This window comes from Colossoma macropomum, unplaced genomic scaffold (assembly GCF_904425465.1).
Source record: "Colossoma macropomum unplaced genomic scaffold, Colossoma_macropomum, whole genome shotgun sequence".
In the NCBI taxonomy this organism is placed as follows: domain Eukaryota; kingdom Metazoa; phylum Chordata; class Actinopteri; order Characiformes; family Serrasalmidae; genus Colossoma; species Colossoma macropomum.
Genome location: NW_023494786.1, coordinates 19942591 through 19963205, shown reverse-complemented (window position 1 = coordinate 19963205; position 20615 = coordinate 19942591). Strand labels below are relative to the sequence as shown.

General features: G+C 39.3%; 2 protein-coding genes across 5 annotated transcripts in view; both read left to right on the top strand.

Moving 5' to 3' along the window:
- fndc3a (fibronectin type III domain containing 3A) overlaps nt 1-4076 on the top strand; it is a 73882-nt gene extending 69806 nt beyond the window's left edge. For 2 of the 3 annotated variants that reach the window (XM_036563293.1, XM_036563306.1), the window contains 3 exons: nt 929-1095; nt 1248-1369; nt 1716-4076. In XM_036563293.1, coding sequence (XP_036419186.1) covers nt 929-1095; nt 1248-1369; nt 1716-2030 — 604 coding nt within the window. In that variant the 3' untranslated portion in view covers nt 2031-4076. The remainder of the gene's footprint in view (nt 1-928; nt 1096-1247; nt 1370-1715) is intronic. The other variant, XM_036563299.1, reaches the window with a different exon arrangement.
- Nucleotides 4077-15358: 11282 nt separating this feature from the next.
- The window catches only part of zgc:153184 (uncharacterized protein LOC751652 homolog), a 29464-nt gene continuing 24207 nt past the window's right edge, over nt 15359-20615 (top strand). The window contains exon 1 of one of the 2 annotated variants that reach the window (XM_036563289.1): nt 15359-15547. In XM_036563289.1, coding sequence (XP_036419182.1) covers nt 15542-15547 — 6 coding nt within the window. In that variant the 5' untranslated portion in view covers nt 15359-15541. The remainder of the gene's footprint in view (nt 15548-20615) is intronic. The other variant, XM_036563281.1, reaches the window with a different exon arrangement.

Below are 20615 nucleotides of genomic sequence, written 5' to 3'. Positions count from 1 at the left end.
ATTTAAAATTGAAGAATTTGCACTTGTATGCAAAACTAGAACTGAAACAAAAATAAGCTCCTATAGGCTCAACATTAATAATCAAAAAATAAATTGGCAGCGTTTTCAGTTCATCACCCATTATGTGTTGAACCCTAAACTGAACCATAGTTGATAAATGTTGAGCAGTGCTAAGAGAGAACAGTAGCTCTGTTTATATTGTCTAACAGCTCAGATACACCACAGAACAAGTTAGATTCTCTTTCTGCCAATCCAACAGCAATCACTCAGCTTCACTTGTTTATTTTAAAGCCTTTATCTTCTTTGGTGCATCGGGTAATGTTTGCCTCTAGTGACAGTATAGTGGAGCAAGATTAGCTTGGATACCATCCCATCATGCAACAGCATAGGGTTGCTCTCAAAAATACAAGTCATTGTCCTCTGTTTTGTCTACTTGTTGTTAATGTGTGTCAGGAAAGCATTTTACTGAAATCAAACTTGTGCTGTGGTTTGTGAAGCTTTTAGCATGCTAAGCTACCGCTGCCTGCCACTAGCGTAGCCAAAACGCTAACAGCGATGTTTAATATCAAATTGCCTTTTTTTATTATTAATTTATTTATTTTTTGTAGAGAAAGTCTGTGTTTTAACTGGATATTTTAGAACTTTGTTCTACTTTACCACATTTTTCACAAATATCAGTCTATATTGTCATAAAAACCATCCTGAGGGATTTAACCAGTTAAATAAAACACATTTTTGAGTGCACCTCAAATTACTTAAGGGGCAGAATAACTAATATCAAATTACAACATGATTGCTGGCAATAGGAAAAACGTCAGTGTGTTTCTTCTTGACTTTCTCTCATTTGGTTCCTTTTCTGTCATCCCCTCTCTCTCTCTCTCTCTCTCTCTCTCTCTCTCTCTCTCTCTCTCTCTCTCGTTCTTTATAGGTTTGTATCCTTGTATAAAGGACCTTGCCACACTCACAAAGTCCAGAGGCTAAATGAGTCTACCTCGTACACGTTTCGCATCCAGGCCTTTAATGAGGCGGGCGAAGGGCCCTTCTCCTCTGTTTACACCTTCACGACCCCCCGCTCACCCCCAGCTCCACTCAAAGGTATAACCTTTAGCTATATCACCTTTTCACCTGGGAAACCACTACTGGATGTTGTGTGTTTTGCCGTCCTCTGTATATGTGGAATGCATATTCAAAATTCTTTTCTCACTTTCTCTCTTCGTCTCTTTGCGTTTTTCTCTGTCTTTTTCTAGCACCACGTGTGGAACGACTGGATGAGTCCTGTGAGATCAGTTGGGAAGCCCTGCCACCAATGAAGGGAGATCCAGTTATTTACTGCCTGCAGTGCATGCAGGGAAATTCTGAGTTCAAACAGGTACGAGGCTGATTTAGTGTCTGTTAGAATTAGCAGTGTAAATGACTTCACAGTTCAATTACGATACACCAACCTTTTTTTCCTTTGTTAAAAAATACCCCAAAATATCCCTGTAATTTAATTTAGTGTAAAAAGCAGTGTATGCTTTATTAAATATTATTATAATTGATTCTAACTTTTGCAAAATCTTTGCATTTGATTTGCCACTTTCAAATGCATTCATTCTTTCACTGCTGGAATGTTTGCTTTTCTCTTAAAAATCATTCTGCTTATTCTTTGGCCCTTTGATGTTGAAACATCTCCTTTTTATTTATTTATTTATTTATTTTATTTATTTTTTCAATAGATCCACAAGGGCTCAGCCACTGTATTCCAGCTGCCCAACCTGAGCTCATCTGCCGAGTACCGCTTCCGCGTCTGTGCCATCCGCCAGTGCCAGGACGCCCCAGAGATCATCGGGCCCTACAGCTCCACCGTCACTCTCCTGCCCCCTCGCATTGAAACCCCCGCCTCCTCCAGCTCAACGGGGCCCAAAGCGGCTGAGGCCCCGCGGCCGAGACGCAGCCTGACGGACGAACAGTTCTCTTTCCTCATTATTGCCCTCCTGGCCATCACGTCCATCCTAATCGCTGTCGCTATCCAGTACTTTGTCATCGAGTGAGCCTGCGAAAGCCGCGAGGCGACTACCCTGTTGTTTTCAGTAGGATTGTTCTGTTTGTTTCAGTTTCCGTTATATTTCTTTCTTGGCACCAGCGTGGGTTGAGGGAGCCGAAGGGAAAGGATGAGAAACGGAAGCCGAGGCTGTAGGTTTAATTTTGCCGACTCATCTTTCTGACTCTGTTCTCTTTTTCTCTGCTGTCGATCCCTTCTTCGTCTCTGCAGCACTGTCGGAAAGAACAGTAATTCCTCTTGTGTTAGCTATGAGGTGATCATTGAAGGATTAGGAATAAAGCTTACTGCCTGTCACATACTCCTTTTACCCTTCATTTCTGTGTAGCTGGAGATTTTATTATTTATATTTTCAGTTCTGATTATAATTTGTCCAGTATGTGACACTTAATCTGTGTTCCAAAGCTAGCTTCGTGGTGGCAGTGTTCACTGGTTTGCTGGTTTGGGCCTGGGACTCAGAGGGCCAGTGAATACGGTTGGGGGGAGGCATCATCTCCCACGAGCACATAGGAGGTGGCTGAAGGGCCACGAGAAGCCTTGAGGCCCCAAAGGGACCGAGCTTTCCCTGGGAGATATAGTCTTTGACAAAGGAGGCGGGAGGTGAATAGGCTTGTTCACATTATAGAACATTCATTTAGCACTTTCGTCGAACCTTTTTTGATGTGCAGAATGTGTAAGGATGCAAAAATGACTAGAGAAATGGTAGTATATTTTTGTACAGTATGATGCAAGGACCTGTTCATTTGAAGTATGGTTTGGTATAGGGTTAGGACAATGACTGTGGGGGGGGCAAACAAAAAAAACAAACCTAACACAAGTTAAAAGTTATTTTTACTATCATGTAAGTATACTGTAGCCTGATTTTACAATCATACAGCTGCTTTGCTCCAAAATATTGTTCAGCACAAAAAAATGTATGCTTATCAGAATATTTCCTTGAGTCGTTATTTTTGCACCTTAGTCTGGGAAAAAAAAAAAGAAAAAAAAGAAAACAAATACCGAATGCGTCTTGTGATACGTTTTATGGAACACATTCTCTGATTGTGCAAGCCCTTCTTGTGTTTTGGATGTTAAATTGTAGTACCACAAAACTTGTTATTGAAAGCGTTTTATTTCAAGATGATTTCAGATTGTGATTCGAATCAGCCATTTGTTCTGCCTAGTATTTTCTTATTTTCTTTTTTTAGGTTTAGAAACACAAATTATATTGTGTTTACCTTTTAGCAATATTCATTTTCGATGTCTAGAATATTTGCATAATCTTGAATACTGAATATATAATGAAATATTCATTTTTGTTATTTTGAATTTCTTTGTTCAAATCATGTATTTGAAGTTTATTTTTTTATTTAAGTAAAGCATCAGAGTTAACCATCTCCAGAGAAACTAAGAAAAAACATGTCAAACTAAAAGCAAAAAGCTGTAATACAATGTGTTGATTCTACATGTACTTCCTGTAAATCTAAATTTTTTGCCTTTTTCTGTGTTAAGTTGTTGTGACCGATTGCCGACGCTGCATGGAGACAGTGTGACAATCTGGCCGTGGGGTCTAGTGTTGTGTTGGTTATGGCAGCAGTGCTGTTGCAGCTGTCAAGATCTACAGGTACCTTGCAAGAAGTCTTAGAGGAATTCTATGATTTGGTCTATTAGATAGTCTGCAGATGTCTTCTGTTTGTCACTGAAGGAAAAAAAATCTAAATTCCTATTTTTGATAGTGATAAACTGTAATTGCAAAGTGTGCCATTTTAACATCTCCCCCACCATGGTAGGCTTCTACATTTGGTCCATGGGAGAATAAAGAAAAACTACAAAAATAAATAAAATATGCACAAAAATGAGACCATTTTATGTAATTTTAATGTTTGCAGTTACCTCATAAACCGTACATTCCAAAATGAAAAATTTGTTATACTATACATACATATCATTTTAAAATGTTCGTTATGAGATCAGAAATGTATAATCATAAATATGTATCTAAAGTGTATCTGTAAAGCTCAGAAAGATCCATGTACAATAAAAAATTTATAATTCTTAAGTGTCTTTTTATGAGTTCTTCACCGCTGGCATTTTTTTTCTTAAACCACGGTTTTCTTGTCTTTAATTTCTTCTTTGGTTACAAAGTATTCTGTATTATTTACACATGCCTCAGACAGTGGTGTAATCTTGTGGATTTATGGTGCGAAAACATAAACTTTCCTGCATCTAAATTTGTATTGTAGGAGGAGGTACTGTCCCATGTGCTTCATTAGTAAAGGCAGTGCATAATTGAGAAATGAATGCAATCTTACGTTCTTAAATTGGTCTGAATAAAAGTTTCTAGCTAACTTTTCCAGGTTTTGGTTCAGGATTTTGTAGTGTGCTGGGATGAAGAAATAAAGCTTTAAAGAGTTCCATGTGAAAAAATGTTGATTCTGAAGTCTCAGTTTGGACACGTGAGCTACCACATTCTGAAACTAAGCAGATGTTTGAATGTATAGTCTCCACGAAAGCTGGATACAAGTTTAAATCTGTATACCTATTTATAAGCTTCTAGCTTCTTAAGCATGTTGTGCAGAGTTACAAATTTGGTGGATAATTTTGCAAATGGACGATGCAATTTAGTGTCCCTTGTTTTACTTTATCATACCAAGAAATGTATCATGGACAAGAAATCAGATGTCAAATCTTGTCAAATGTTAAAATAAAAAAAATAAAAAATAACAAAAAAAAGTTAAGTTAAATGCAAGAGAATTCTGTTTTGAATAACATTGTTCTTGTTGTAAAGATGTAATAGTTTTGTTTGTCTTTGTGGGCTCTGTCCACTGCCTGATTCTGCTGGCACAGACTCACTGTTGTAAACAGCAGGCCGTGCAGTGCTGGGTAATGACTGCTTTGTTAAGATCTTTTCCGGTGTTTTAGCCCTGTAGTCAGTGTCCTCGTAAAACCTTTTATCTTCTCCTACCATATAGTCTTTTAGTTCTGTTAGTGTGCAAAATCTTTTGGGGCAGAGCTTTTTACTAGTTTTTTGAACTAAACTTATCAGTCAGGTTTCTAGCATGATTGTCATTAAAGAGATCAGTGATGGAGAGTTATTTGAATCCACACTAAAAGGAGGTAAAAGTAACTCAAATCCAATTATGCCATATCTCTTTTAAGCAAGAAAGATTTTCTGCAGTATGAGTATCATAAAGCCACAAGAGATGCGACTTTTTTTCTGTTTGGACTCGAGCCGCATTTGTAAATGGTTTTAAATCAGATATCTGGTCATGCAGCTCAGTCCATTCAGATGAGTTTTATTATTATTTTTTTTTCTTCATTCTGAGCGCAACGATTCGTGACGTCAGAATGTACCAGAAGAAAATTATCCTACTGCCTGCCCCTCGAGTCACCCTACGCATGCCTACATTGTTGCTATGACAACCAATGTGGATATGTGAGCGAATGCACCCACGGTCTGACCATACAAATCAGATTTGTCACCTATAACTTGCAATGTAGAGCCTTCAACTAGAAATTGGATTTGAGAAACAAATCTGATTTCCCTGCTGTGTGGGAGCCTCATTTTTGTTATAGCAACATAATAACATGAAGCACGCAGGTTCAGTCTTTGGTAGGTACCAAAGAAAATGGTCTTTGCACCAGTGACCTTCACTCTGTCTGTGCAGAGCCCACTGTGTCAGCCAGGCACTAAATTCCAAGTTGCTCCATTGGACCATTATTTTGTCTCCTACTGCTTCTCACTCGTGTGCTTATACATTAGTTTTCAGTGTAACATCCCCTAATAAAGGTCTACGCTTCCACATTTGCAACTAAAAGAATGTATGAATAGTGCAGCAGCTGCATATTATATTAGTAAGTCAAGTTGATTCTGTGCTTTTATTCAAAACTTATCTAGCATTACTATATTGTATAGCAGTTGATAACATTATTAGCATGCAGACTACTGCTGTAATTGTATTCTTATTTTTGCGCATTGCTGATCTTACGGATTATTTAAGTGTTTAAGTGTAGTTGCTGATTAAAGAGATGGACTGGTGTAATTTAGCATTCTCATAAAAGGGTATTTCTGCAATTATGGGCATTTTAGGGTGTCCATTTTTTAGAAAATGGGCCTCAACAAAAAATAATTTTAAGTATCATACTCTATTACAAATAATGACCTAATACAAAATTGTATATGTTATTTTGTAAAATTTTAATTATAGTTGAATTTGCCTTTATAACACTAAACATTTTGCTGTTGTTGGAAAAAAAACGCTTATCTCCAAAATGGTAACTTTACAGGAGAAGGAAAAAACCTACTTTACTTTTAACGTAAGTCAACAGAACCCGACTTTATCCTAGTCGTTTTGGCCTTGACGAGGAAACGGTACAGTCAGTTCTTTTAATTCCCCCTACACACACTTCCTCAGCTCCTTGATCTCATTAATTTCCTCCCACTCTCACTATTTCATTGAGAAATATGTTACCTCCCCCCCCTTCCCCCAGCATAAAAATAGCAGTCACCTACTCTAGGGACTGTGTGTCCTACTGTGGGACTCCAGACCTCAGCTCTGTAATATGTTCTGCAGCTATGAGGAGCTACAGAAGAGTTCCTGTGTGGTACTACATGAATATTTCTGAAGTTTTCTGACAGCATTCTCTTCTGTCTGATAAACATTCTGTCTCTCACTCACTCACTCGCTGTCCTGATTAAATACCTATGGGTCTGCACACAATGTGAAGGACTTCATGGACAACAGCCAAACCTCCCACTCTTTATTTGTGTCACTGTTTGTCTCTTGCTTTTTTTTATCATTGATGTAAGTGGTAAAACTATATTATACAGCGTTTCTAGGCCATGAAGACCACCAGGTCATCTTTCTGAGCTCTTTGAGGTCGACAGTATATGGAAGTACATTGGTTGGGTCTTTGACGCGAGGCGGTTCACACTGCTTACTTGGAACTGCTCAACACAACCATCTGGATTTCCACTGCTCCATCTTCAGCATCCTCATTCTGTCAGCTCCCACACTGGATTATCATGATCAATACTTTTAAAATAAAGATTCCTTTTCTGTTTTGTATAATCCAGCAGACTAGCAGATAAAAAAATATGTTTTGACAAAAGTGCAACAAAATCATAGGAAGTTAGTAAGATTACTTGGGTTGTTAAGATATCATAAATAACTAATATTTTGGAGAAATACAAATGGCAGGTTATTAAGTTGTTCTCTTACGTTTTGTCAGTGGTGTAACTAGTAACACCATGATTATCCTTATTATCCAGCATTTCCAGGACATGAAGACTACTATCCACTATGGCATTCTACCTATTTGGCTCTCTAGACCAGGTCATGAGCATCTTCTTTAAGCTCTACAGTGTATGAAAGCATGTCCACTGGGTCTTTTGCAAGAGATGGTCAACACTGTTGACTCAGGACTGCTCAACACAACTATCTAAATGTCCACTGTCACATCTTCTGCAAGCTTTTCCTGTGCAGTTCCATCAGGCACAAGCTGTGGAAGATCTATAATGAGCTACATGGGCCCAATACAGCTGCCAGACAGAGGTTTTCTGGGTGTATGGGTTAGTAACAGCATTGGAGGTTTGTCGGTATGGTTATACACTAAAAGAAGATCAAATCTTCACAGCAAGAGAGGAAAATGAAAGATAATTCTGTTCTTAATTCAGCTTCAGAAGTCCATTTGCGTTCCATAAATGAGCTGTAACTTCGAACAGTTCTATTATTTTGAACATTACTATGATTTTGTTGGCTCCAAGACTGGATTGTCATGATATATCAGTTTTAATGAAAGCTTCCATGCTCCTGCTTTGTATCTAGCAGACAAAAATGGGAAATTGATGTCTGAAACACTTTCTAACACAGGAATGACAAAGCCAAGCATAATTAGAGGAAATCAAGAAGTTTTTGGAGAAACAGTACCTTTAGATTTTATGTAGTTATAAAGTATAAAATGTATTTGCTCTAAAATGACATATAGAGGTAGCACACTACAAACACTGAACAACTCCAGTGTGCTGTGTTACATAACCCTCCATCGCCTTTATTAATTTCTTTCTTTACTGCATTTGCTATTACAATTATAATAGAAAGGAAATGAATGTGCCTCATTAAATGCTTTTGAGCATTATCCATTTTTTTACATTACTGCTAGCATATGTGCACTCTTAATTAAACAACCCCCTTACCAACAAAAGTAAGGACAAAAAACAACTGTGAGATATTAATATCGCTTTGTTATTCCAAAGGTTTAATTGTTCTGGGATCTTGGGTACATATGGCGTATCCCACACTTACTCTGGAGGCTCGTCGACTTGACAAGCAGCTACAGCTTGAGTTTCTAAAACCCTGCTGGCAGCTTGAAAGCCTTACTGCTGCTGTTTGTGTTTGTGACTGTTTAATCATTGTTGTTTTATCATAGTCATAATGTCGTTCATTAGACTAGATCACAGAGCACAGCCATGTTCGGTGGATCCTAGATTGGGTTGCTAGGATTAATCAGATTTTGATGAGGGTCTCCATGCTCCTGTTTTGTGTAATCTAGCAGAGCAGAGAAGGAAATGAAAGTCTCAAAGTTTTTTTCTGACTCAGAAATGACAAAAGCGCAGTGAAATGAGAGGAAATCAGCAGCATTGCTCAGGTTGTTTAGACATTATAAATGTTGTGGTAATTTTGTTTTGGTTCAAAATCTCCCTCATAGTAAGAAATAGATTTGTCCATAGTATGATGCATTTAACTCAAACTCAGAAGCATCCAGCTTTAATGCTTTTCGATTCAATTTCCTATGAAGAAATAAATGACGATTCAAAGAGCCAGTAGATGGCTTAGGTCTGTACATTCCTTTCCCATATTTAAATGTGTTTGTGACATCACAAAAACATGAACGAAAACAGACTGTTTTTCCATCATAATTCCATTTCTCATTTTTCAGATTTTCTGGGAATTGCTATAAAGAGTCTAGAATTCTGGTCACAGTGTCTTGGACCATAGACACGTCTCTACATCAACCCTTTCTACTTTACATTACTAGATGATTAGCACTCAGCACGTCACAGCCTGGACATCACTGTGGCCTCCATGGGGCTTTTCTGCCTCATTACCTCCATTAAACCCATCCACTATCCTATCCTGTAAATTCCACATTGCACCCGTTCCTGATGCTCCACAGATACCTTCGCTGCAGTGCAGTGAATGGGAGAGGAAGAGATTTGCAGGAGATCTGTTTAATGGTTTTAATGAAGGCTCTATAAGTAGAAGCTTGAGGGACATGAAGCATCCTAGCCTGGAATTACAGCGATGTGGGCTTTTCAAATGAATGAACGAGAAATTATGATGAGGCATATAGCACAAAAATAGACCATTCAAAGCAGTGGCTTAAGAAAGAGATGTGGGCTATGACTCATAAAAGACTCTTTTTAGTGCAGAATGACTGAACGCTGTGCATAGAAATAGAAGCAACATGCCCTCTCAGTTATTACTCATAATACTGATGGGTCACTGTACTGCTGATAATGAGCAAAAAGCCAGAGGTGTTTGACCCCGTGTTCAGACTCAAGGTCCACTCATTGTCAGATAATCGTATTACCCACCCACATAATTCATGTAGATGGTCATATGTAGGTCTATAATGTAACGAATAATGTGATATAAAGATATTTCTACATTTATTTTGCAGTATAATATTAAAGTTGCTGTTACAATTATATTCAATTATATCCACATAATCTGTGTAAAATCTCTGTATCATGAGAACCATGAACATTTAAAGAACCCTTTGCATGATTAAAGGACTCTTTGCATGGTGAAATAGTTCATCAGATTGATGCAGAATGTGCTGTAGATGGTTCTATACAGAACCTTTCTGAAAAGGGTTCTATATAGCACCAAAAAGGGTCCTTCTATAGTTACAATGCCAAGCCTGTAACAATAGAAAAACCCGTTTTGGTGCTAGATCGAAGCCTTTTTAATAGAACCATATAAAACACACTATCCATCAATCTGAAGAACACTTTAATCATGCAAATGGTTCTTTGAGTGTTCATAGTTCTCTGTAGAACCAATTTCTTCACTAAAGAACCATCATTTTTAATTGTGTACAGTACTATCCAAAAGTCAGACGAGCATTTACTTCTTTCAGTTCCAGTCAAAATGGCCATTAAATACAAGTTATTCATTTTTCAGGAGATATTTCTGAGATTAGATATGAGATAATCCACTTCAAATTCAATCAAGTAGTTTCCAAACTAGAGCTAACAACTGTACAAGACCTGACAGACCATCAAAACTGTCACCAATAGATAAATAGTATTTAAAGAGAGGAGAAAATGAGGCTCCACTCTTGCTTCAGATCTGAAAAAATACACAGGTGTTTCTGTCCATCCTTCCACTGTGAGAAGACAACTCAACACTATGGGTCTGAAAGGATGTGTAGCTGCCACAAAGTTGTTACTGAGAAAAGAAAACAGACAAAAAAGAAGAACATTTGTCCACCTCAGAGTCCAGAGCTCAACCTCACTGAACATGTTTGAGATTACTTGAAATGTGAGAAGCAGAAAAGGCAGCTTCTAAGACTGAATTGTGGAGGTGTGGAAAAATATCCCTGCAGATTTCTTTGAAAAAAACATGTCTTCTGAAAAAAATGGAAGCTGCAATAAAGGCAAAAAGTGGACACAGTACAATACCAATTCCATATGTGTATATAAAGAGACAGATTTTGAGGCTTCTGTCTAATTGTCGCTTGAATAATAAAGCCTGTTCACCAGCAATAATTATGCTCCAACAGAAGGGGGTGGTATTGTTCTATTTCCTGCTCAGCTTCATTTTCATGTTTAAAGGACTAGTTCAGTCAAAGTGCTCACACTGTTAATAGAAAATTATGCCTGTCACTGTGATAAAATGGTAATTGATCCACTAGCATTTCTATTACATTGTCATTCACAATGGTAGTACAGCTGACAATGAAAGAGAGTAGGGGCCTTTCATTAGACTATACTGCTTGTTAGATTTTAACTACTGTAAACTATATTAATATTTATGAATGAACATTAACTTATAATCACCATGGACGTGCATTTCTAACTAACATTCTTATGTAACACATTTCATACTCTTGAGGCTTCCTTTCTGGAGATTCCCTTCTCTGCTTTAAGGAATCTTTGCTAATGCATGTTTTCATCCTCATTTCCTCCAAAGACCCTTGCAGCATTCTCTCCTGCAGTGCTCACCAAGCTAGCTTCCTGTTCAGCAGACACACCCCGACATCTTGTCTAATGGTGCTGCGCTTTTGCTCCAGCATAGCAAGATGCTGTTTACTCTACCCAACTGCAAATCTCACCCATAACAGTTCAGTTCACCCAACATCAAGGGTCAACATCTACCAAAACTTCTCCACCTCCACTTCTCAGCACCAATCAGCAAGAAAAAGTTTAGGCTGAGGTTTTGATAGAAGCTAGGCCCCAACGACAACACGCGTTGTTACTGATGCCCTTGTTTTCATAAATCTTTTACTCAAAAACCCATCTAAATCCCTCCTCTCACACCGCCATACCATATGCCTTAAACCTCTGACTCTCTCTCTCAGACCACAGTCCACCCTCTTTTCTGAGTTAGCTAATCTCAACCTCTACAGGATGTGAGCTCACTCAGCTGTGGCCCTGTTTATAAATAACAGTATAAAAGAGACGGGGAGCAGGCACTTCATCTTGACATGCCTACACTATCACACTACGCGCAGTGTCTAGGTCATCTTGGCACTGCCCTTACTGGGTCTGACCACTCATATGCCCTTTTCATAGGAGTTGGGTTACAATGCAGGCGGCTACCAAAACTACAAGATCAAGAGATCTGAGTACACCCATGTACATAAACGTTCCAAAAAGGGTGACGTCATGGAAGAACTTGGTTCCCTAAAGTAGTTCCCTCGCTTTATTAGCTCAAGTGCTTGAGTGAAGTGGAGGAATGAAATGCAAGTGTTAACTTCAGCAGCAGAACTTGCCTAGAAACCATTGCAACCTGGCACATGTCCCTTTTCAAACGAGGAAGAAAATGACAGACAAAGCTGTTTATAAGCTGTAAGTAAACTACTTCAAAATGCTTCAGATTTCAAAACCATAACATCTGATTTGCTAGTCTTTAGGTTGCACACTGCTCCACCTGTCATACAGATGAATCAACCTCATCAATTTGCTTTCCTAGCTCACTATTTAGCAAGCTAAAGGCTGCACAGCTAACAACAACAAAAATGAGGGCACTACATCAGGAGTTTATTGACAGACGAAGCAATTACTCACCCATCTTATATACATTATGTTCAAATAAAAAAAAAACCTTTTGCATTGAAAAGTGTGCATGGCTAGCTGATTAGCTCACTGAGGCTAACCTGCTGAGGGAATATTCTGCTCCTTCCTCTGCAGCTAGCGGCCACTTAATGTACGTGTGATGCACTTCCAAGTGGCAAGTCAAAGGTGGCGAGTGTATATGTAAATAAGTACTGAAAGAGGACAGAGAACCAGGGGTTAGGAACACTGTCCTAAAGAACCTTGAAAAGGACGTTTTTTCAAAGAACAATGTGAAGAACATTTCTGAAGTTTAAAGAACCTCCATATAATGTAAAAAGGTTCTATACCAATTAAAGGATTTCCAGTTCAAGAAACATTTAAGAAACATTAGCCTTAAAAATACCCTTGTTCAATTTGCTTTAGGGGTAAAAACTAATAAATGTCATCTCTCTCCCTCTCTCTCTCCCTCCCTCTCTCTCTCTCTCATAGCTTCTTCTCATATCCAGTATCACACAGTATCACATGCATTGGTTGAGACTTGCTTTAGGCTTTAGGTGTTTCTGACTCTGCTTCTCATAACACTACTGTACATGTTAAGTTAACCCTTTCATGAATATTTTTCTAAAAAACATTTTAAAATATTGTTTTCCTAAATCACCTATATTGAAAAACTAATGGAACTGTTCATGTATGTGGACACTAGGGGTGCAGGAAAAAAATTGATTGTTAGATGCATCGCGATGCAGACGTGGACGATTCTGAATCGATTCATAAATGTCAAAAATCGATTTTCTAAATATTTAATTTATAACATAACGTTGATGGAATGCAAAGGGCGGAACTTGGAAGTGGGTTAAGTGCAGCGCCTGGACAGTCTCTGGCGGCACATAACAAAAACAACATTGGATGAGTGAGAAATCCGACCGGCACCCTCTGCATTAAAAGCCAAGTTAGGTCAGGAGTCACAACACAAATGTTAAGAAGAGACATGTCGTCCTTTCAACAAAAATCAAACCACCTTGGGAGCCACAACATTTATGTCCAGTATGTGATAATGTCCTAGTTTAGGCTAAACAATCTAAACGAAAACGCAGATTTACTCTGCTCTGCTTTAAGCTTTAGCTCAGCTTTAGCCGCTTTTCTTCCATCTCCGCCAGAAAACTTTTCCTCAAAAGTTGAACAGTTTCTTGTAAAATGTCTCTCAGCGTTCGACTGTTTTACGAGGCTGAAGTCGCTTCTCACTCGCCAGCTTCTTGCTGAACTTTCCCGTTCCACCTCAAATTCTGACTGAGGCGCCGAATGTGAAAGCGGCACCATTTAAGGTGGAACGGGAAAATTAGAGAAGCGACTCCATCTTCTCAACTTTTTAGTTAGTGTTTGACAGTCGCTCGTTGCAGATTTAACGTACCAGGAAACCAACCGCGCTGCTTATAAATGGGAAAGAAGTCCATTCATCTCCAAATGTTCGTCTGTCTTTCTCTTTTATGCACCGTAACAGCACATTTTATCACAGATCAGTGGCAGCAGCGTCTCCAAACAAGAGCAGTGAATGAGAGCCTTCCAGTTCACTTGCCACATCACTTCCATTTGTTTTATTAATAAAAGATATTGAATGTAAATGCATTATGGATCATTACAAATACTTTGTTTTAAAACTACAAAGTTCTCAGACAGTAAGAAAATAGAAATCATGTATAGAAAAAAATGATGCATCGAGATGCATCGATAATCGTTTTATAATCTTATCGCAGCCCTCTGAATCGTAATCATATCGAATCGTGAGGTGCCTAGAGATTCCCACCCCTAGTGGACACCATGGAAAGGGGAAAAAGATCATGCTCTGCTTATTTACCTGAGGGGCCATTTGCTTATAGCATAATGTGTTATACACCACCACTAGTTTATTAGGCACACCAACCTTATACTCACTCATTGGCATTTTATCCAGAATACCTACCATACACACTGCCAGAGAAAAGGGTACTGTACAGGGTACACTGTTGTTCATCAAGGTACAAACAGTGTGAATGCAGCCTCAAAGGAACAACGATAGTCTAAAGGTCCAGTTGAGTACATTTAATACTTTATTCACAGGAGAAAAAGCATGTAATTGTACCTTTTCACAACCTAATATTTTAAAACAGAAAAATAAAACATTATCAAGCCAAGACAAGGTTTATGGAGTTAATGCAACTTAAAATATACAACTGCAGTAGAGTGTGGTACAATTATGTTCCCTATCTAAGGGCAGTGAAGACTTTCCCTGGAGAGTACCCCCTGTGGTGGTGCCTCAGAACGGGCCTGGGTTCGATTCCCCAGCTGGGCGACCAGGGTCCTTTCTGTATGGAGTTTGCATGTTCTTCTTGAGTCTGTGTGGGTTTCCTTACACAATCCAAAGACATGCAGTCAGGTGAACAAGAGATGCCAAATTGCCTCTAGGTGTGAGTGTGTATGAATATGTCTGTGTGTCTCCCCTGTGGTGGACTGCCGACCTGTCCAGGGTGTTTCCTGCCTTCTGTCCGCGCTGGGACAGGCTCCAGCTCCTGCCGCAACCCAGGAAAATAACTGGCTTAAAAAGGGCGTGTGTGTATATGATTGTGTTTGAATCTATTTTTACAACATTTTAGTCATTAGCATTTACTTCCTACTTTCTCTTTTTTGTGTTATGCTGGTGACAGCATCTGTACTGCTTTGCGATTGGCCACACCTCTGGCTTTTAAGTTAAAATTCATTTATTTTAATGAAAATTTATTTATTATTCACTTATTCAATTAAGTGTGATTTCAAATGCTACATGTAACACTGCTTTCACCGGAGAATGGCTTTGAGCTTCTCCACTCACCTATATGTAGCTATTAGACCGGCAGGTGTAGCAGACTGCCTTAGCCTAGTGTGTGTGTGGGTTTGGGGGTCTGCACTGGACCCTTCACTTCTGTCTAACGCACAGTATGAAGAAAGCGAGTGAGGCCATTCAAGTTCAAAGCAGGAAGAGCATCTAGAGCCCAGGCTCCTCCAGTCTCCGCCACCCAGAGCAGAGAGTCTGGCGTAGCGGCGCTACATCAGCGCAGTGATCCACCCAGGCCGAGACAAGCCCCCTTCCTTGTTGTTCCTCTCAGAGCTGGTGGCGGTTCAGCTGCTCTGCTGCTGTAGCGCTGCGTGTGTGTGAGAGCGCTTTAGACAGACCGCTGGACACATGCACTGGCCGAGGTTAAACTGAGGGACGGACCGAGGCTTCCAGCATGGAGGTACAGATTACTTTCACACTCTTTTCCTTTATTTTTGGTCTATTTGTGGACGTTTACGTTAATGTGAAGTCGTGAAAGTAACGAAGTCGAACTTTGTAGCACTTTTACAGTCATGCGAGAGAAACAGCGACCAAACTGTCTTATTTAGTCAGCACATCATTTCATAGCGAGGGAGGAGATAGCGGGATGTTTTGGGGTGAAATAAAAGCAATAACTATTCATATCTTCATGTAAACGACGTAACTTCTGAAAGAAGTGGAGTAAAGCTGATTTGTGGGGAATCGGTTTAGTGTGGTGCTTAGTGGGTTGACGCTGAAGCCCACTTGACTTCCAATCCTGACGATTCTTTTTCAGAATCGATCCATACTTTAGGGATGTTTGAATCGATATTCAGGTATCGATACCTCCGATCCAGATGTTTCTTTTTGAAAATCGAGCCTTACATTAAAGTACTGAGGGTTTTATTTAGGCAGAAAACTTGACAGGTAAGCAGTAAATGTTTTATTTTATATTTTATGTTCACTGAGCACTTTATTAGGTACACCTACCTTGTATCTGCACTCATTGTCCATTTTATCAGCTCCACTTACCATATAGGAGCACTCTGTAGTTCTACAACTACAGACTGTAGTCCATCTGTTTCTCTGCATACTTTGTTAGTCCCTTTTCACCCTTTTGTTCAGTGGTCATGACCCCCACGGGACCACCACATTGTTTGGGTGGTGGATCGTTCTCAGCACTGCAGTGACACTGACATGGTGGTGGTGTGTTAGTGTATGTTGCGCTGGTACAAGTGGATCAGACACAGCAGTGCTGCTGGAGTTTTCAAATATTGTATCCACTTACTGTCCACTCTATTAGACACTAGTACCTCGTTGATTCACCTTGTAGATGTAAAGTCAGAGACGATAGCTCATCTGTTTCTCCACAGTTTGTGTTGGTCATCCTCTAGTCCTTCATCAGTGGTCACAGGACGCTGCCCACAGGACGCTGTTGGCTGGATATTTTTGATTGGTGGACTGTTCTCAGTCCAGCAGGGACACCGAGGTGTTTAAAAACTCCTGCAGCACTGCTGTGTCTGATCCACTCAGACCAGCACAACACACACTAACACACCACCACCACGTCAGTGTTACTGCAGTGCTGAAAATGACCCGCCACCCAAATAATATGCTCTAAAAAGTGATGTGAACACACTGATGTGTCTATTTAGAGACAGAATGTGTTTGTTTTTAATACATCTGTTTTAAAAGTGTACCTGCTCTGTGGGGGTCCTGTGGGGGTCCTGACCATTGAAGAACAGAGTAAAAGGGGGCTAACACAGTATGCAGAGAAACAGACGGACTACAGTCTGTAATGGTAGAACTACAAAGTGCACCTATATGGAAGTGGGAGTCCTGGAGGCCCACATTTTTGCACATTTTAGTGTTTTTCCTGCTCCCAACACACCGGCTTCAACAAATCAGATCATTAACGACTTCTTACTGAGTTGAAGCAGAGAAAGCAACAAAATGTGCAGGACAGTGGGCACTCCAGGACCAGGTTTGAGAAATACTGCTTTAACCACTAATTTTAATATACTTGTTTTAATACATTTCTGTTTGATTCTGAAGAAAGTACTAAATAAGGATTGTAGCATATGTGTAGAAAAGCAGCACATAAATCAGCACCATAGCACCAAACATTTAACACCCCCAATTTCTTGAAGAGCACTTTTTCAGCAATAATAATATACCTAAAGGTATTAGATGGAGCTCCATCACTTTAGAGAACATAGTTCCACTGCTCCTCAGTTCTATCCTGGGGTTCTTTCTACACCTCTAGTGGGTGCTTGGCATTGGGCAAGGTTAACCTTAGGCTCATGTGTGGCTGCTCCAGACCATCCCATTTTAATTGCAGTGCTTTTCTGTGGAGATGATGGTCAGTTATGGTGGCAGTAGAGCTCTATAAAGGGAGCTGACATGTAAAGAATGCTGCAGCTTAGCACAGTGAAAGAGAATATGAGAGAGGAAAAAAGCAAGCTCTCATGCTGAAAGTGCACACTCTTGCTGCGTATGTAAAACAAGTGCGGAGGTTTTGCTCAGAGTCTGTGTATGGGGAGCACTTCCTCTCACGGCGCATGCTGCTGGTTTCCTCACTGCCCTAAGAAATGCCTGAGTCCACTCAAATATCAGCCGAGCTCTGCTGATGCTGTCAGAATGGATGCAAAAGAAAAAGTGTGATTCTCAGCTGAAAACCTCACGTGAGAGGTAGCAGAAACAGAAAGAGAGAGAGAGAGAGACAGTAAGAGAAAGGAGAGTGACAGAGAGATAGAGAGAGAGAGGTAATCGAGGGAGATAGATAAGTAGAAAGTGAGAGAGAAAGAAAGACAAAAAGTGAGAGACAGAGGGGGGAGAAGGAGCAAGAAAGGCAGAGACCGATAGAAAGACAGAGAGGGAGAGAGAAAGAAGAAAGAAAGACAGAAACAGACATTGGGAGAGAAAAGAGAGGTAGACAAATAAAGAGAGATAGAGAGAGAAAAAGAAAGAGAAATAGAAAGTGAGAAAGACAGAAACAGTGACAAAAATTGAAAATATAAATAAACAAATAGAGGCAGAAAGAGAGAAAGAGTGAGAAGACGAAAGAAAAAGCAATAATGAGATAAAGAGAGAAAGGGAAAAAGAGGGAGAAAGAGGAGAGCGAGAGAGTGGAATAAAGAAAGAGAAAGAAAGAAAATTAGAGTGAGAAAGACTGAGGGCCGAGAGAGTGAGATAGAAGAAGAGAGCATACAGGAAAAGAGACAAGAAAGATGACAGAAATAGAGAGAAACAGAGAAAAAGATGAATAAAAAACAGCGATAATAGAAAGAGGGGAGAGAGAGAGAGAGGAAAAAAGAGAGAAAAAACAGACAGAGAGGGAGAGAGAGAGACAGACAGGGCAAGAGAGAGAAAAACAGAGAGAGGGACTGAGTCAGAGAGGGAGAGAGAAAGAAAGAGAAATAGAAAGTGCTCTCAGAGAAAACCACAAAAAGAAGGACAGAGTGAGAAATAAGCAAATTGAGAGAGAAAGAGAGAGGTAGAGAAAGAGAAAAAGAGAGGGATGGAGGGAGAGAAAGCACGCTCTTATGAAAGAACGTGCTATTTTATTTATAGTATGATTGACTTCCAGCAGATTGGGTGTGAGAGTGAGGGGGAGAGAGGGAGCGAGAGAGAGAGAGAGAGAGACAGAGAGAGAGAGGAGAGAGAGAGAGAGAGAGAAAGAGAGAGAGAGCTTGTGGGAGCACAGAAGGGAAAATTCACAATGTCCTTTGGCTACTTACCACTGTACTGAGTGGTCCCCTGTGTGTGTGTGTGTGGTTGGTCTCTCGTATATCTGAAGGAGTAAAACTGTGCTGTACTGGCGGAGAACACGGTGTAATTGGAGCTGTGTGAGTGCTGTGAACCTGCCAAGCATATGGGCTGCACATTTATTATGTAATGTGTTGTAAGTGCAAAGGCAACAATGCTGCAGTGTGCAGCAGCACCTCGAATGACACAATTACTGACATTACAAGTTAGCCAGCCTCAGACACTGAGCTGAGAAAAGAAAGTGAGGATTGAACATTGGCTGCTTTACTCTAACAAACACTTTTTCCCAGTCTGAGTAATAGGTGGGCTCTGATAATGAATTTGCAAGACTTGTAGCCTGAGTATCTACACTGAGAAAAATGCATTGAATTTGCTTAATTCAAATGTGTACGTCATTTCCACATGAATAAAACATAGTAAACAGGCATAATTATTGCCAAAAATAAGTCTACATAATATATTTATGTCTATATAATATATAGACTTACTGTATTATATAGTGTACTTAGTCTATGGAATATGGTTCCATAATAATATGTGATTTATATTATATCATCACTTTCCAAAGAAAAAAAAACGTATCTACATTTTCTAATATGGTAACTGTAGAGGAGAAGAAAAACACGTTCTTTATTTTTAACGCAAGTTAATGTCAAGAGATTTTATTCCAAGCAATTTTGGAGCATTTCTGTTCTGTTCATTTACCATGAAATTTCCACTCAGCATAAAGGGCAGCTGCTGAGCTTAAATAATGTAGAAATATGAAAATAGAAGAAAAGGACAGCAGCAATATGATATATAATACAGTATATTGTATACAATGTACTGATACACTAGAATCAAATAAATTCAATGCATTACTTTTTTCATTATTAGAATCACATTGTAGGAAAGTTGTTTTTTTTCTAATGTTCTTTAATTACACAACAACAATGAGGGAACTCTTTTCCAGTACTTTGAGGAAGTGCTGCAAAGTCTCGAGGAAACACTTCTGGTTGTTACGTTTATATGCTGCAGTCAGCACATTTGCTGCAAGGAAACTGCAGAGCAGAAGAAGGCACACGTGATCTGAGCATTTCTCTTCTTCATAGGTCAACATATCCAGTTTGAGAGCACTTGGAAACAATGAGACAATGCAGAATCATTAGATAAAAAGAATAAAGTTGGTTTCCTCATTTATAAGCCATGGGCTTTGTGCACAAACGTATGAGGAAGCTTGTTTAGTCAATAGTTAATGATGATCATGCTCTATTACGCTCTAAAACTGCATAAAGTTTCAGGAAGAGTAAATATTCTACCAAAAAAACTGTCCAGTGAAGTCATTAAGAGTAGCGCTCTGTTCAGAAGGACTGGGGACTGTAAATGCATTAGATACGTGCAGTAAAATCACTGAAGCTGTAGGATTGAACCTGAATTTGTTTTACTAATTGTATATTGTGTGTGGTTAATTTATTTTTGTAGTAAATCAACTGTAAATTAACTTTCCTGTTGTTGATAAAAGGGTTCTGTTGATGTTTGAAATGAGCTTTAAATTCAGTTTAACCCTTTAAATGGCCAGGCCCAAAGTTTTATTACACACTTCTATAACCTAAGAATAGCTAAGCCAGTTTGCAGTCTCAGTCCCTGTAGTTACTGAATAATAAGGCTTAGTATGTATTAAGCCTGATTTTAAGGCGATAAATGCCTCTTCAGTTGTATGCAAAGGTTTAAACACCCTCAGTTAAATTACATATGTATATATG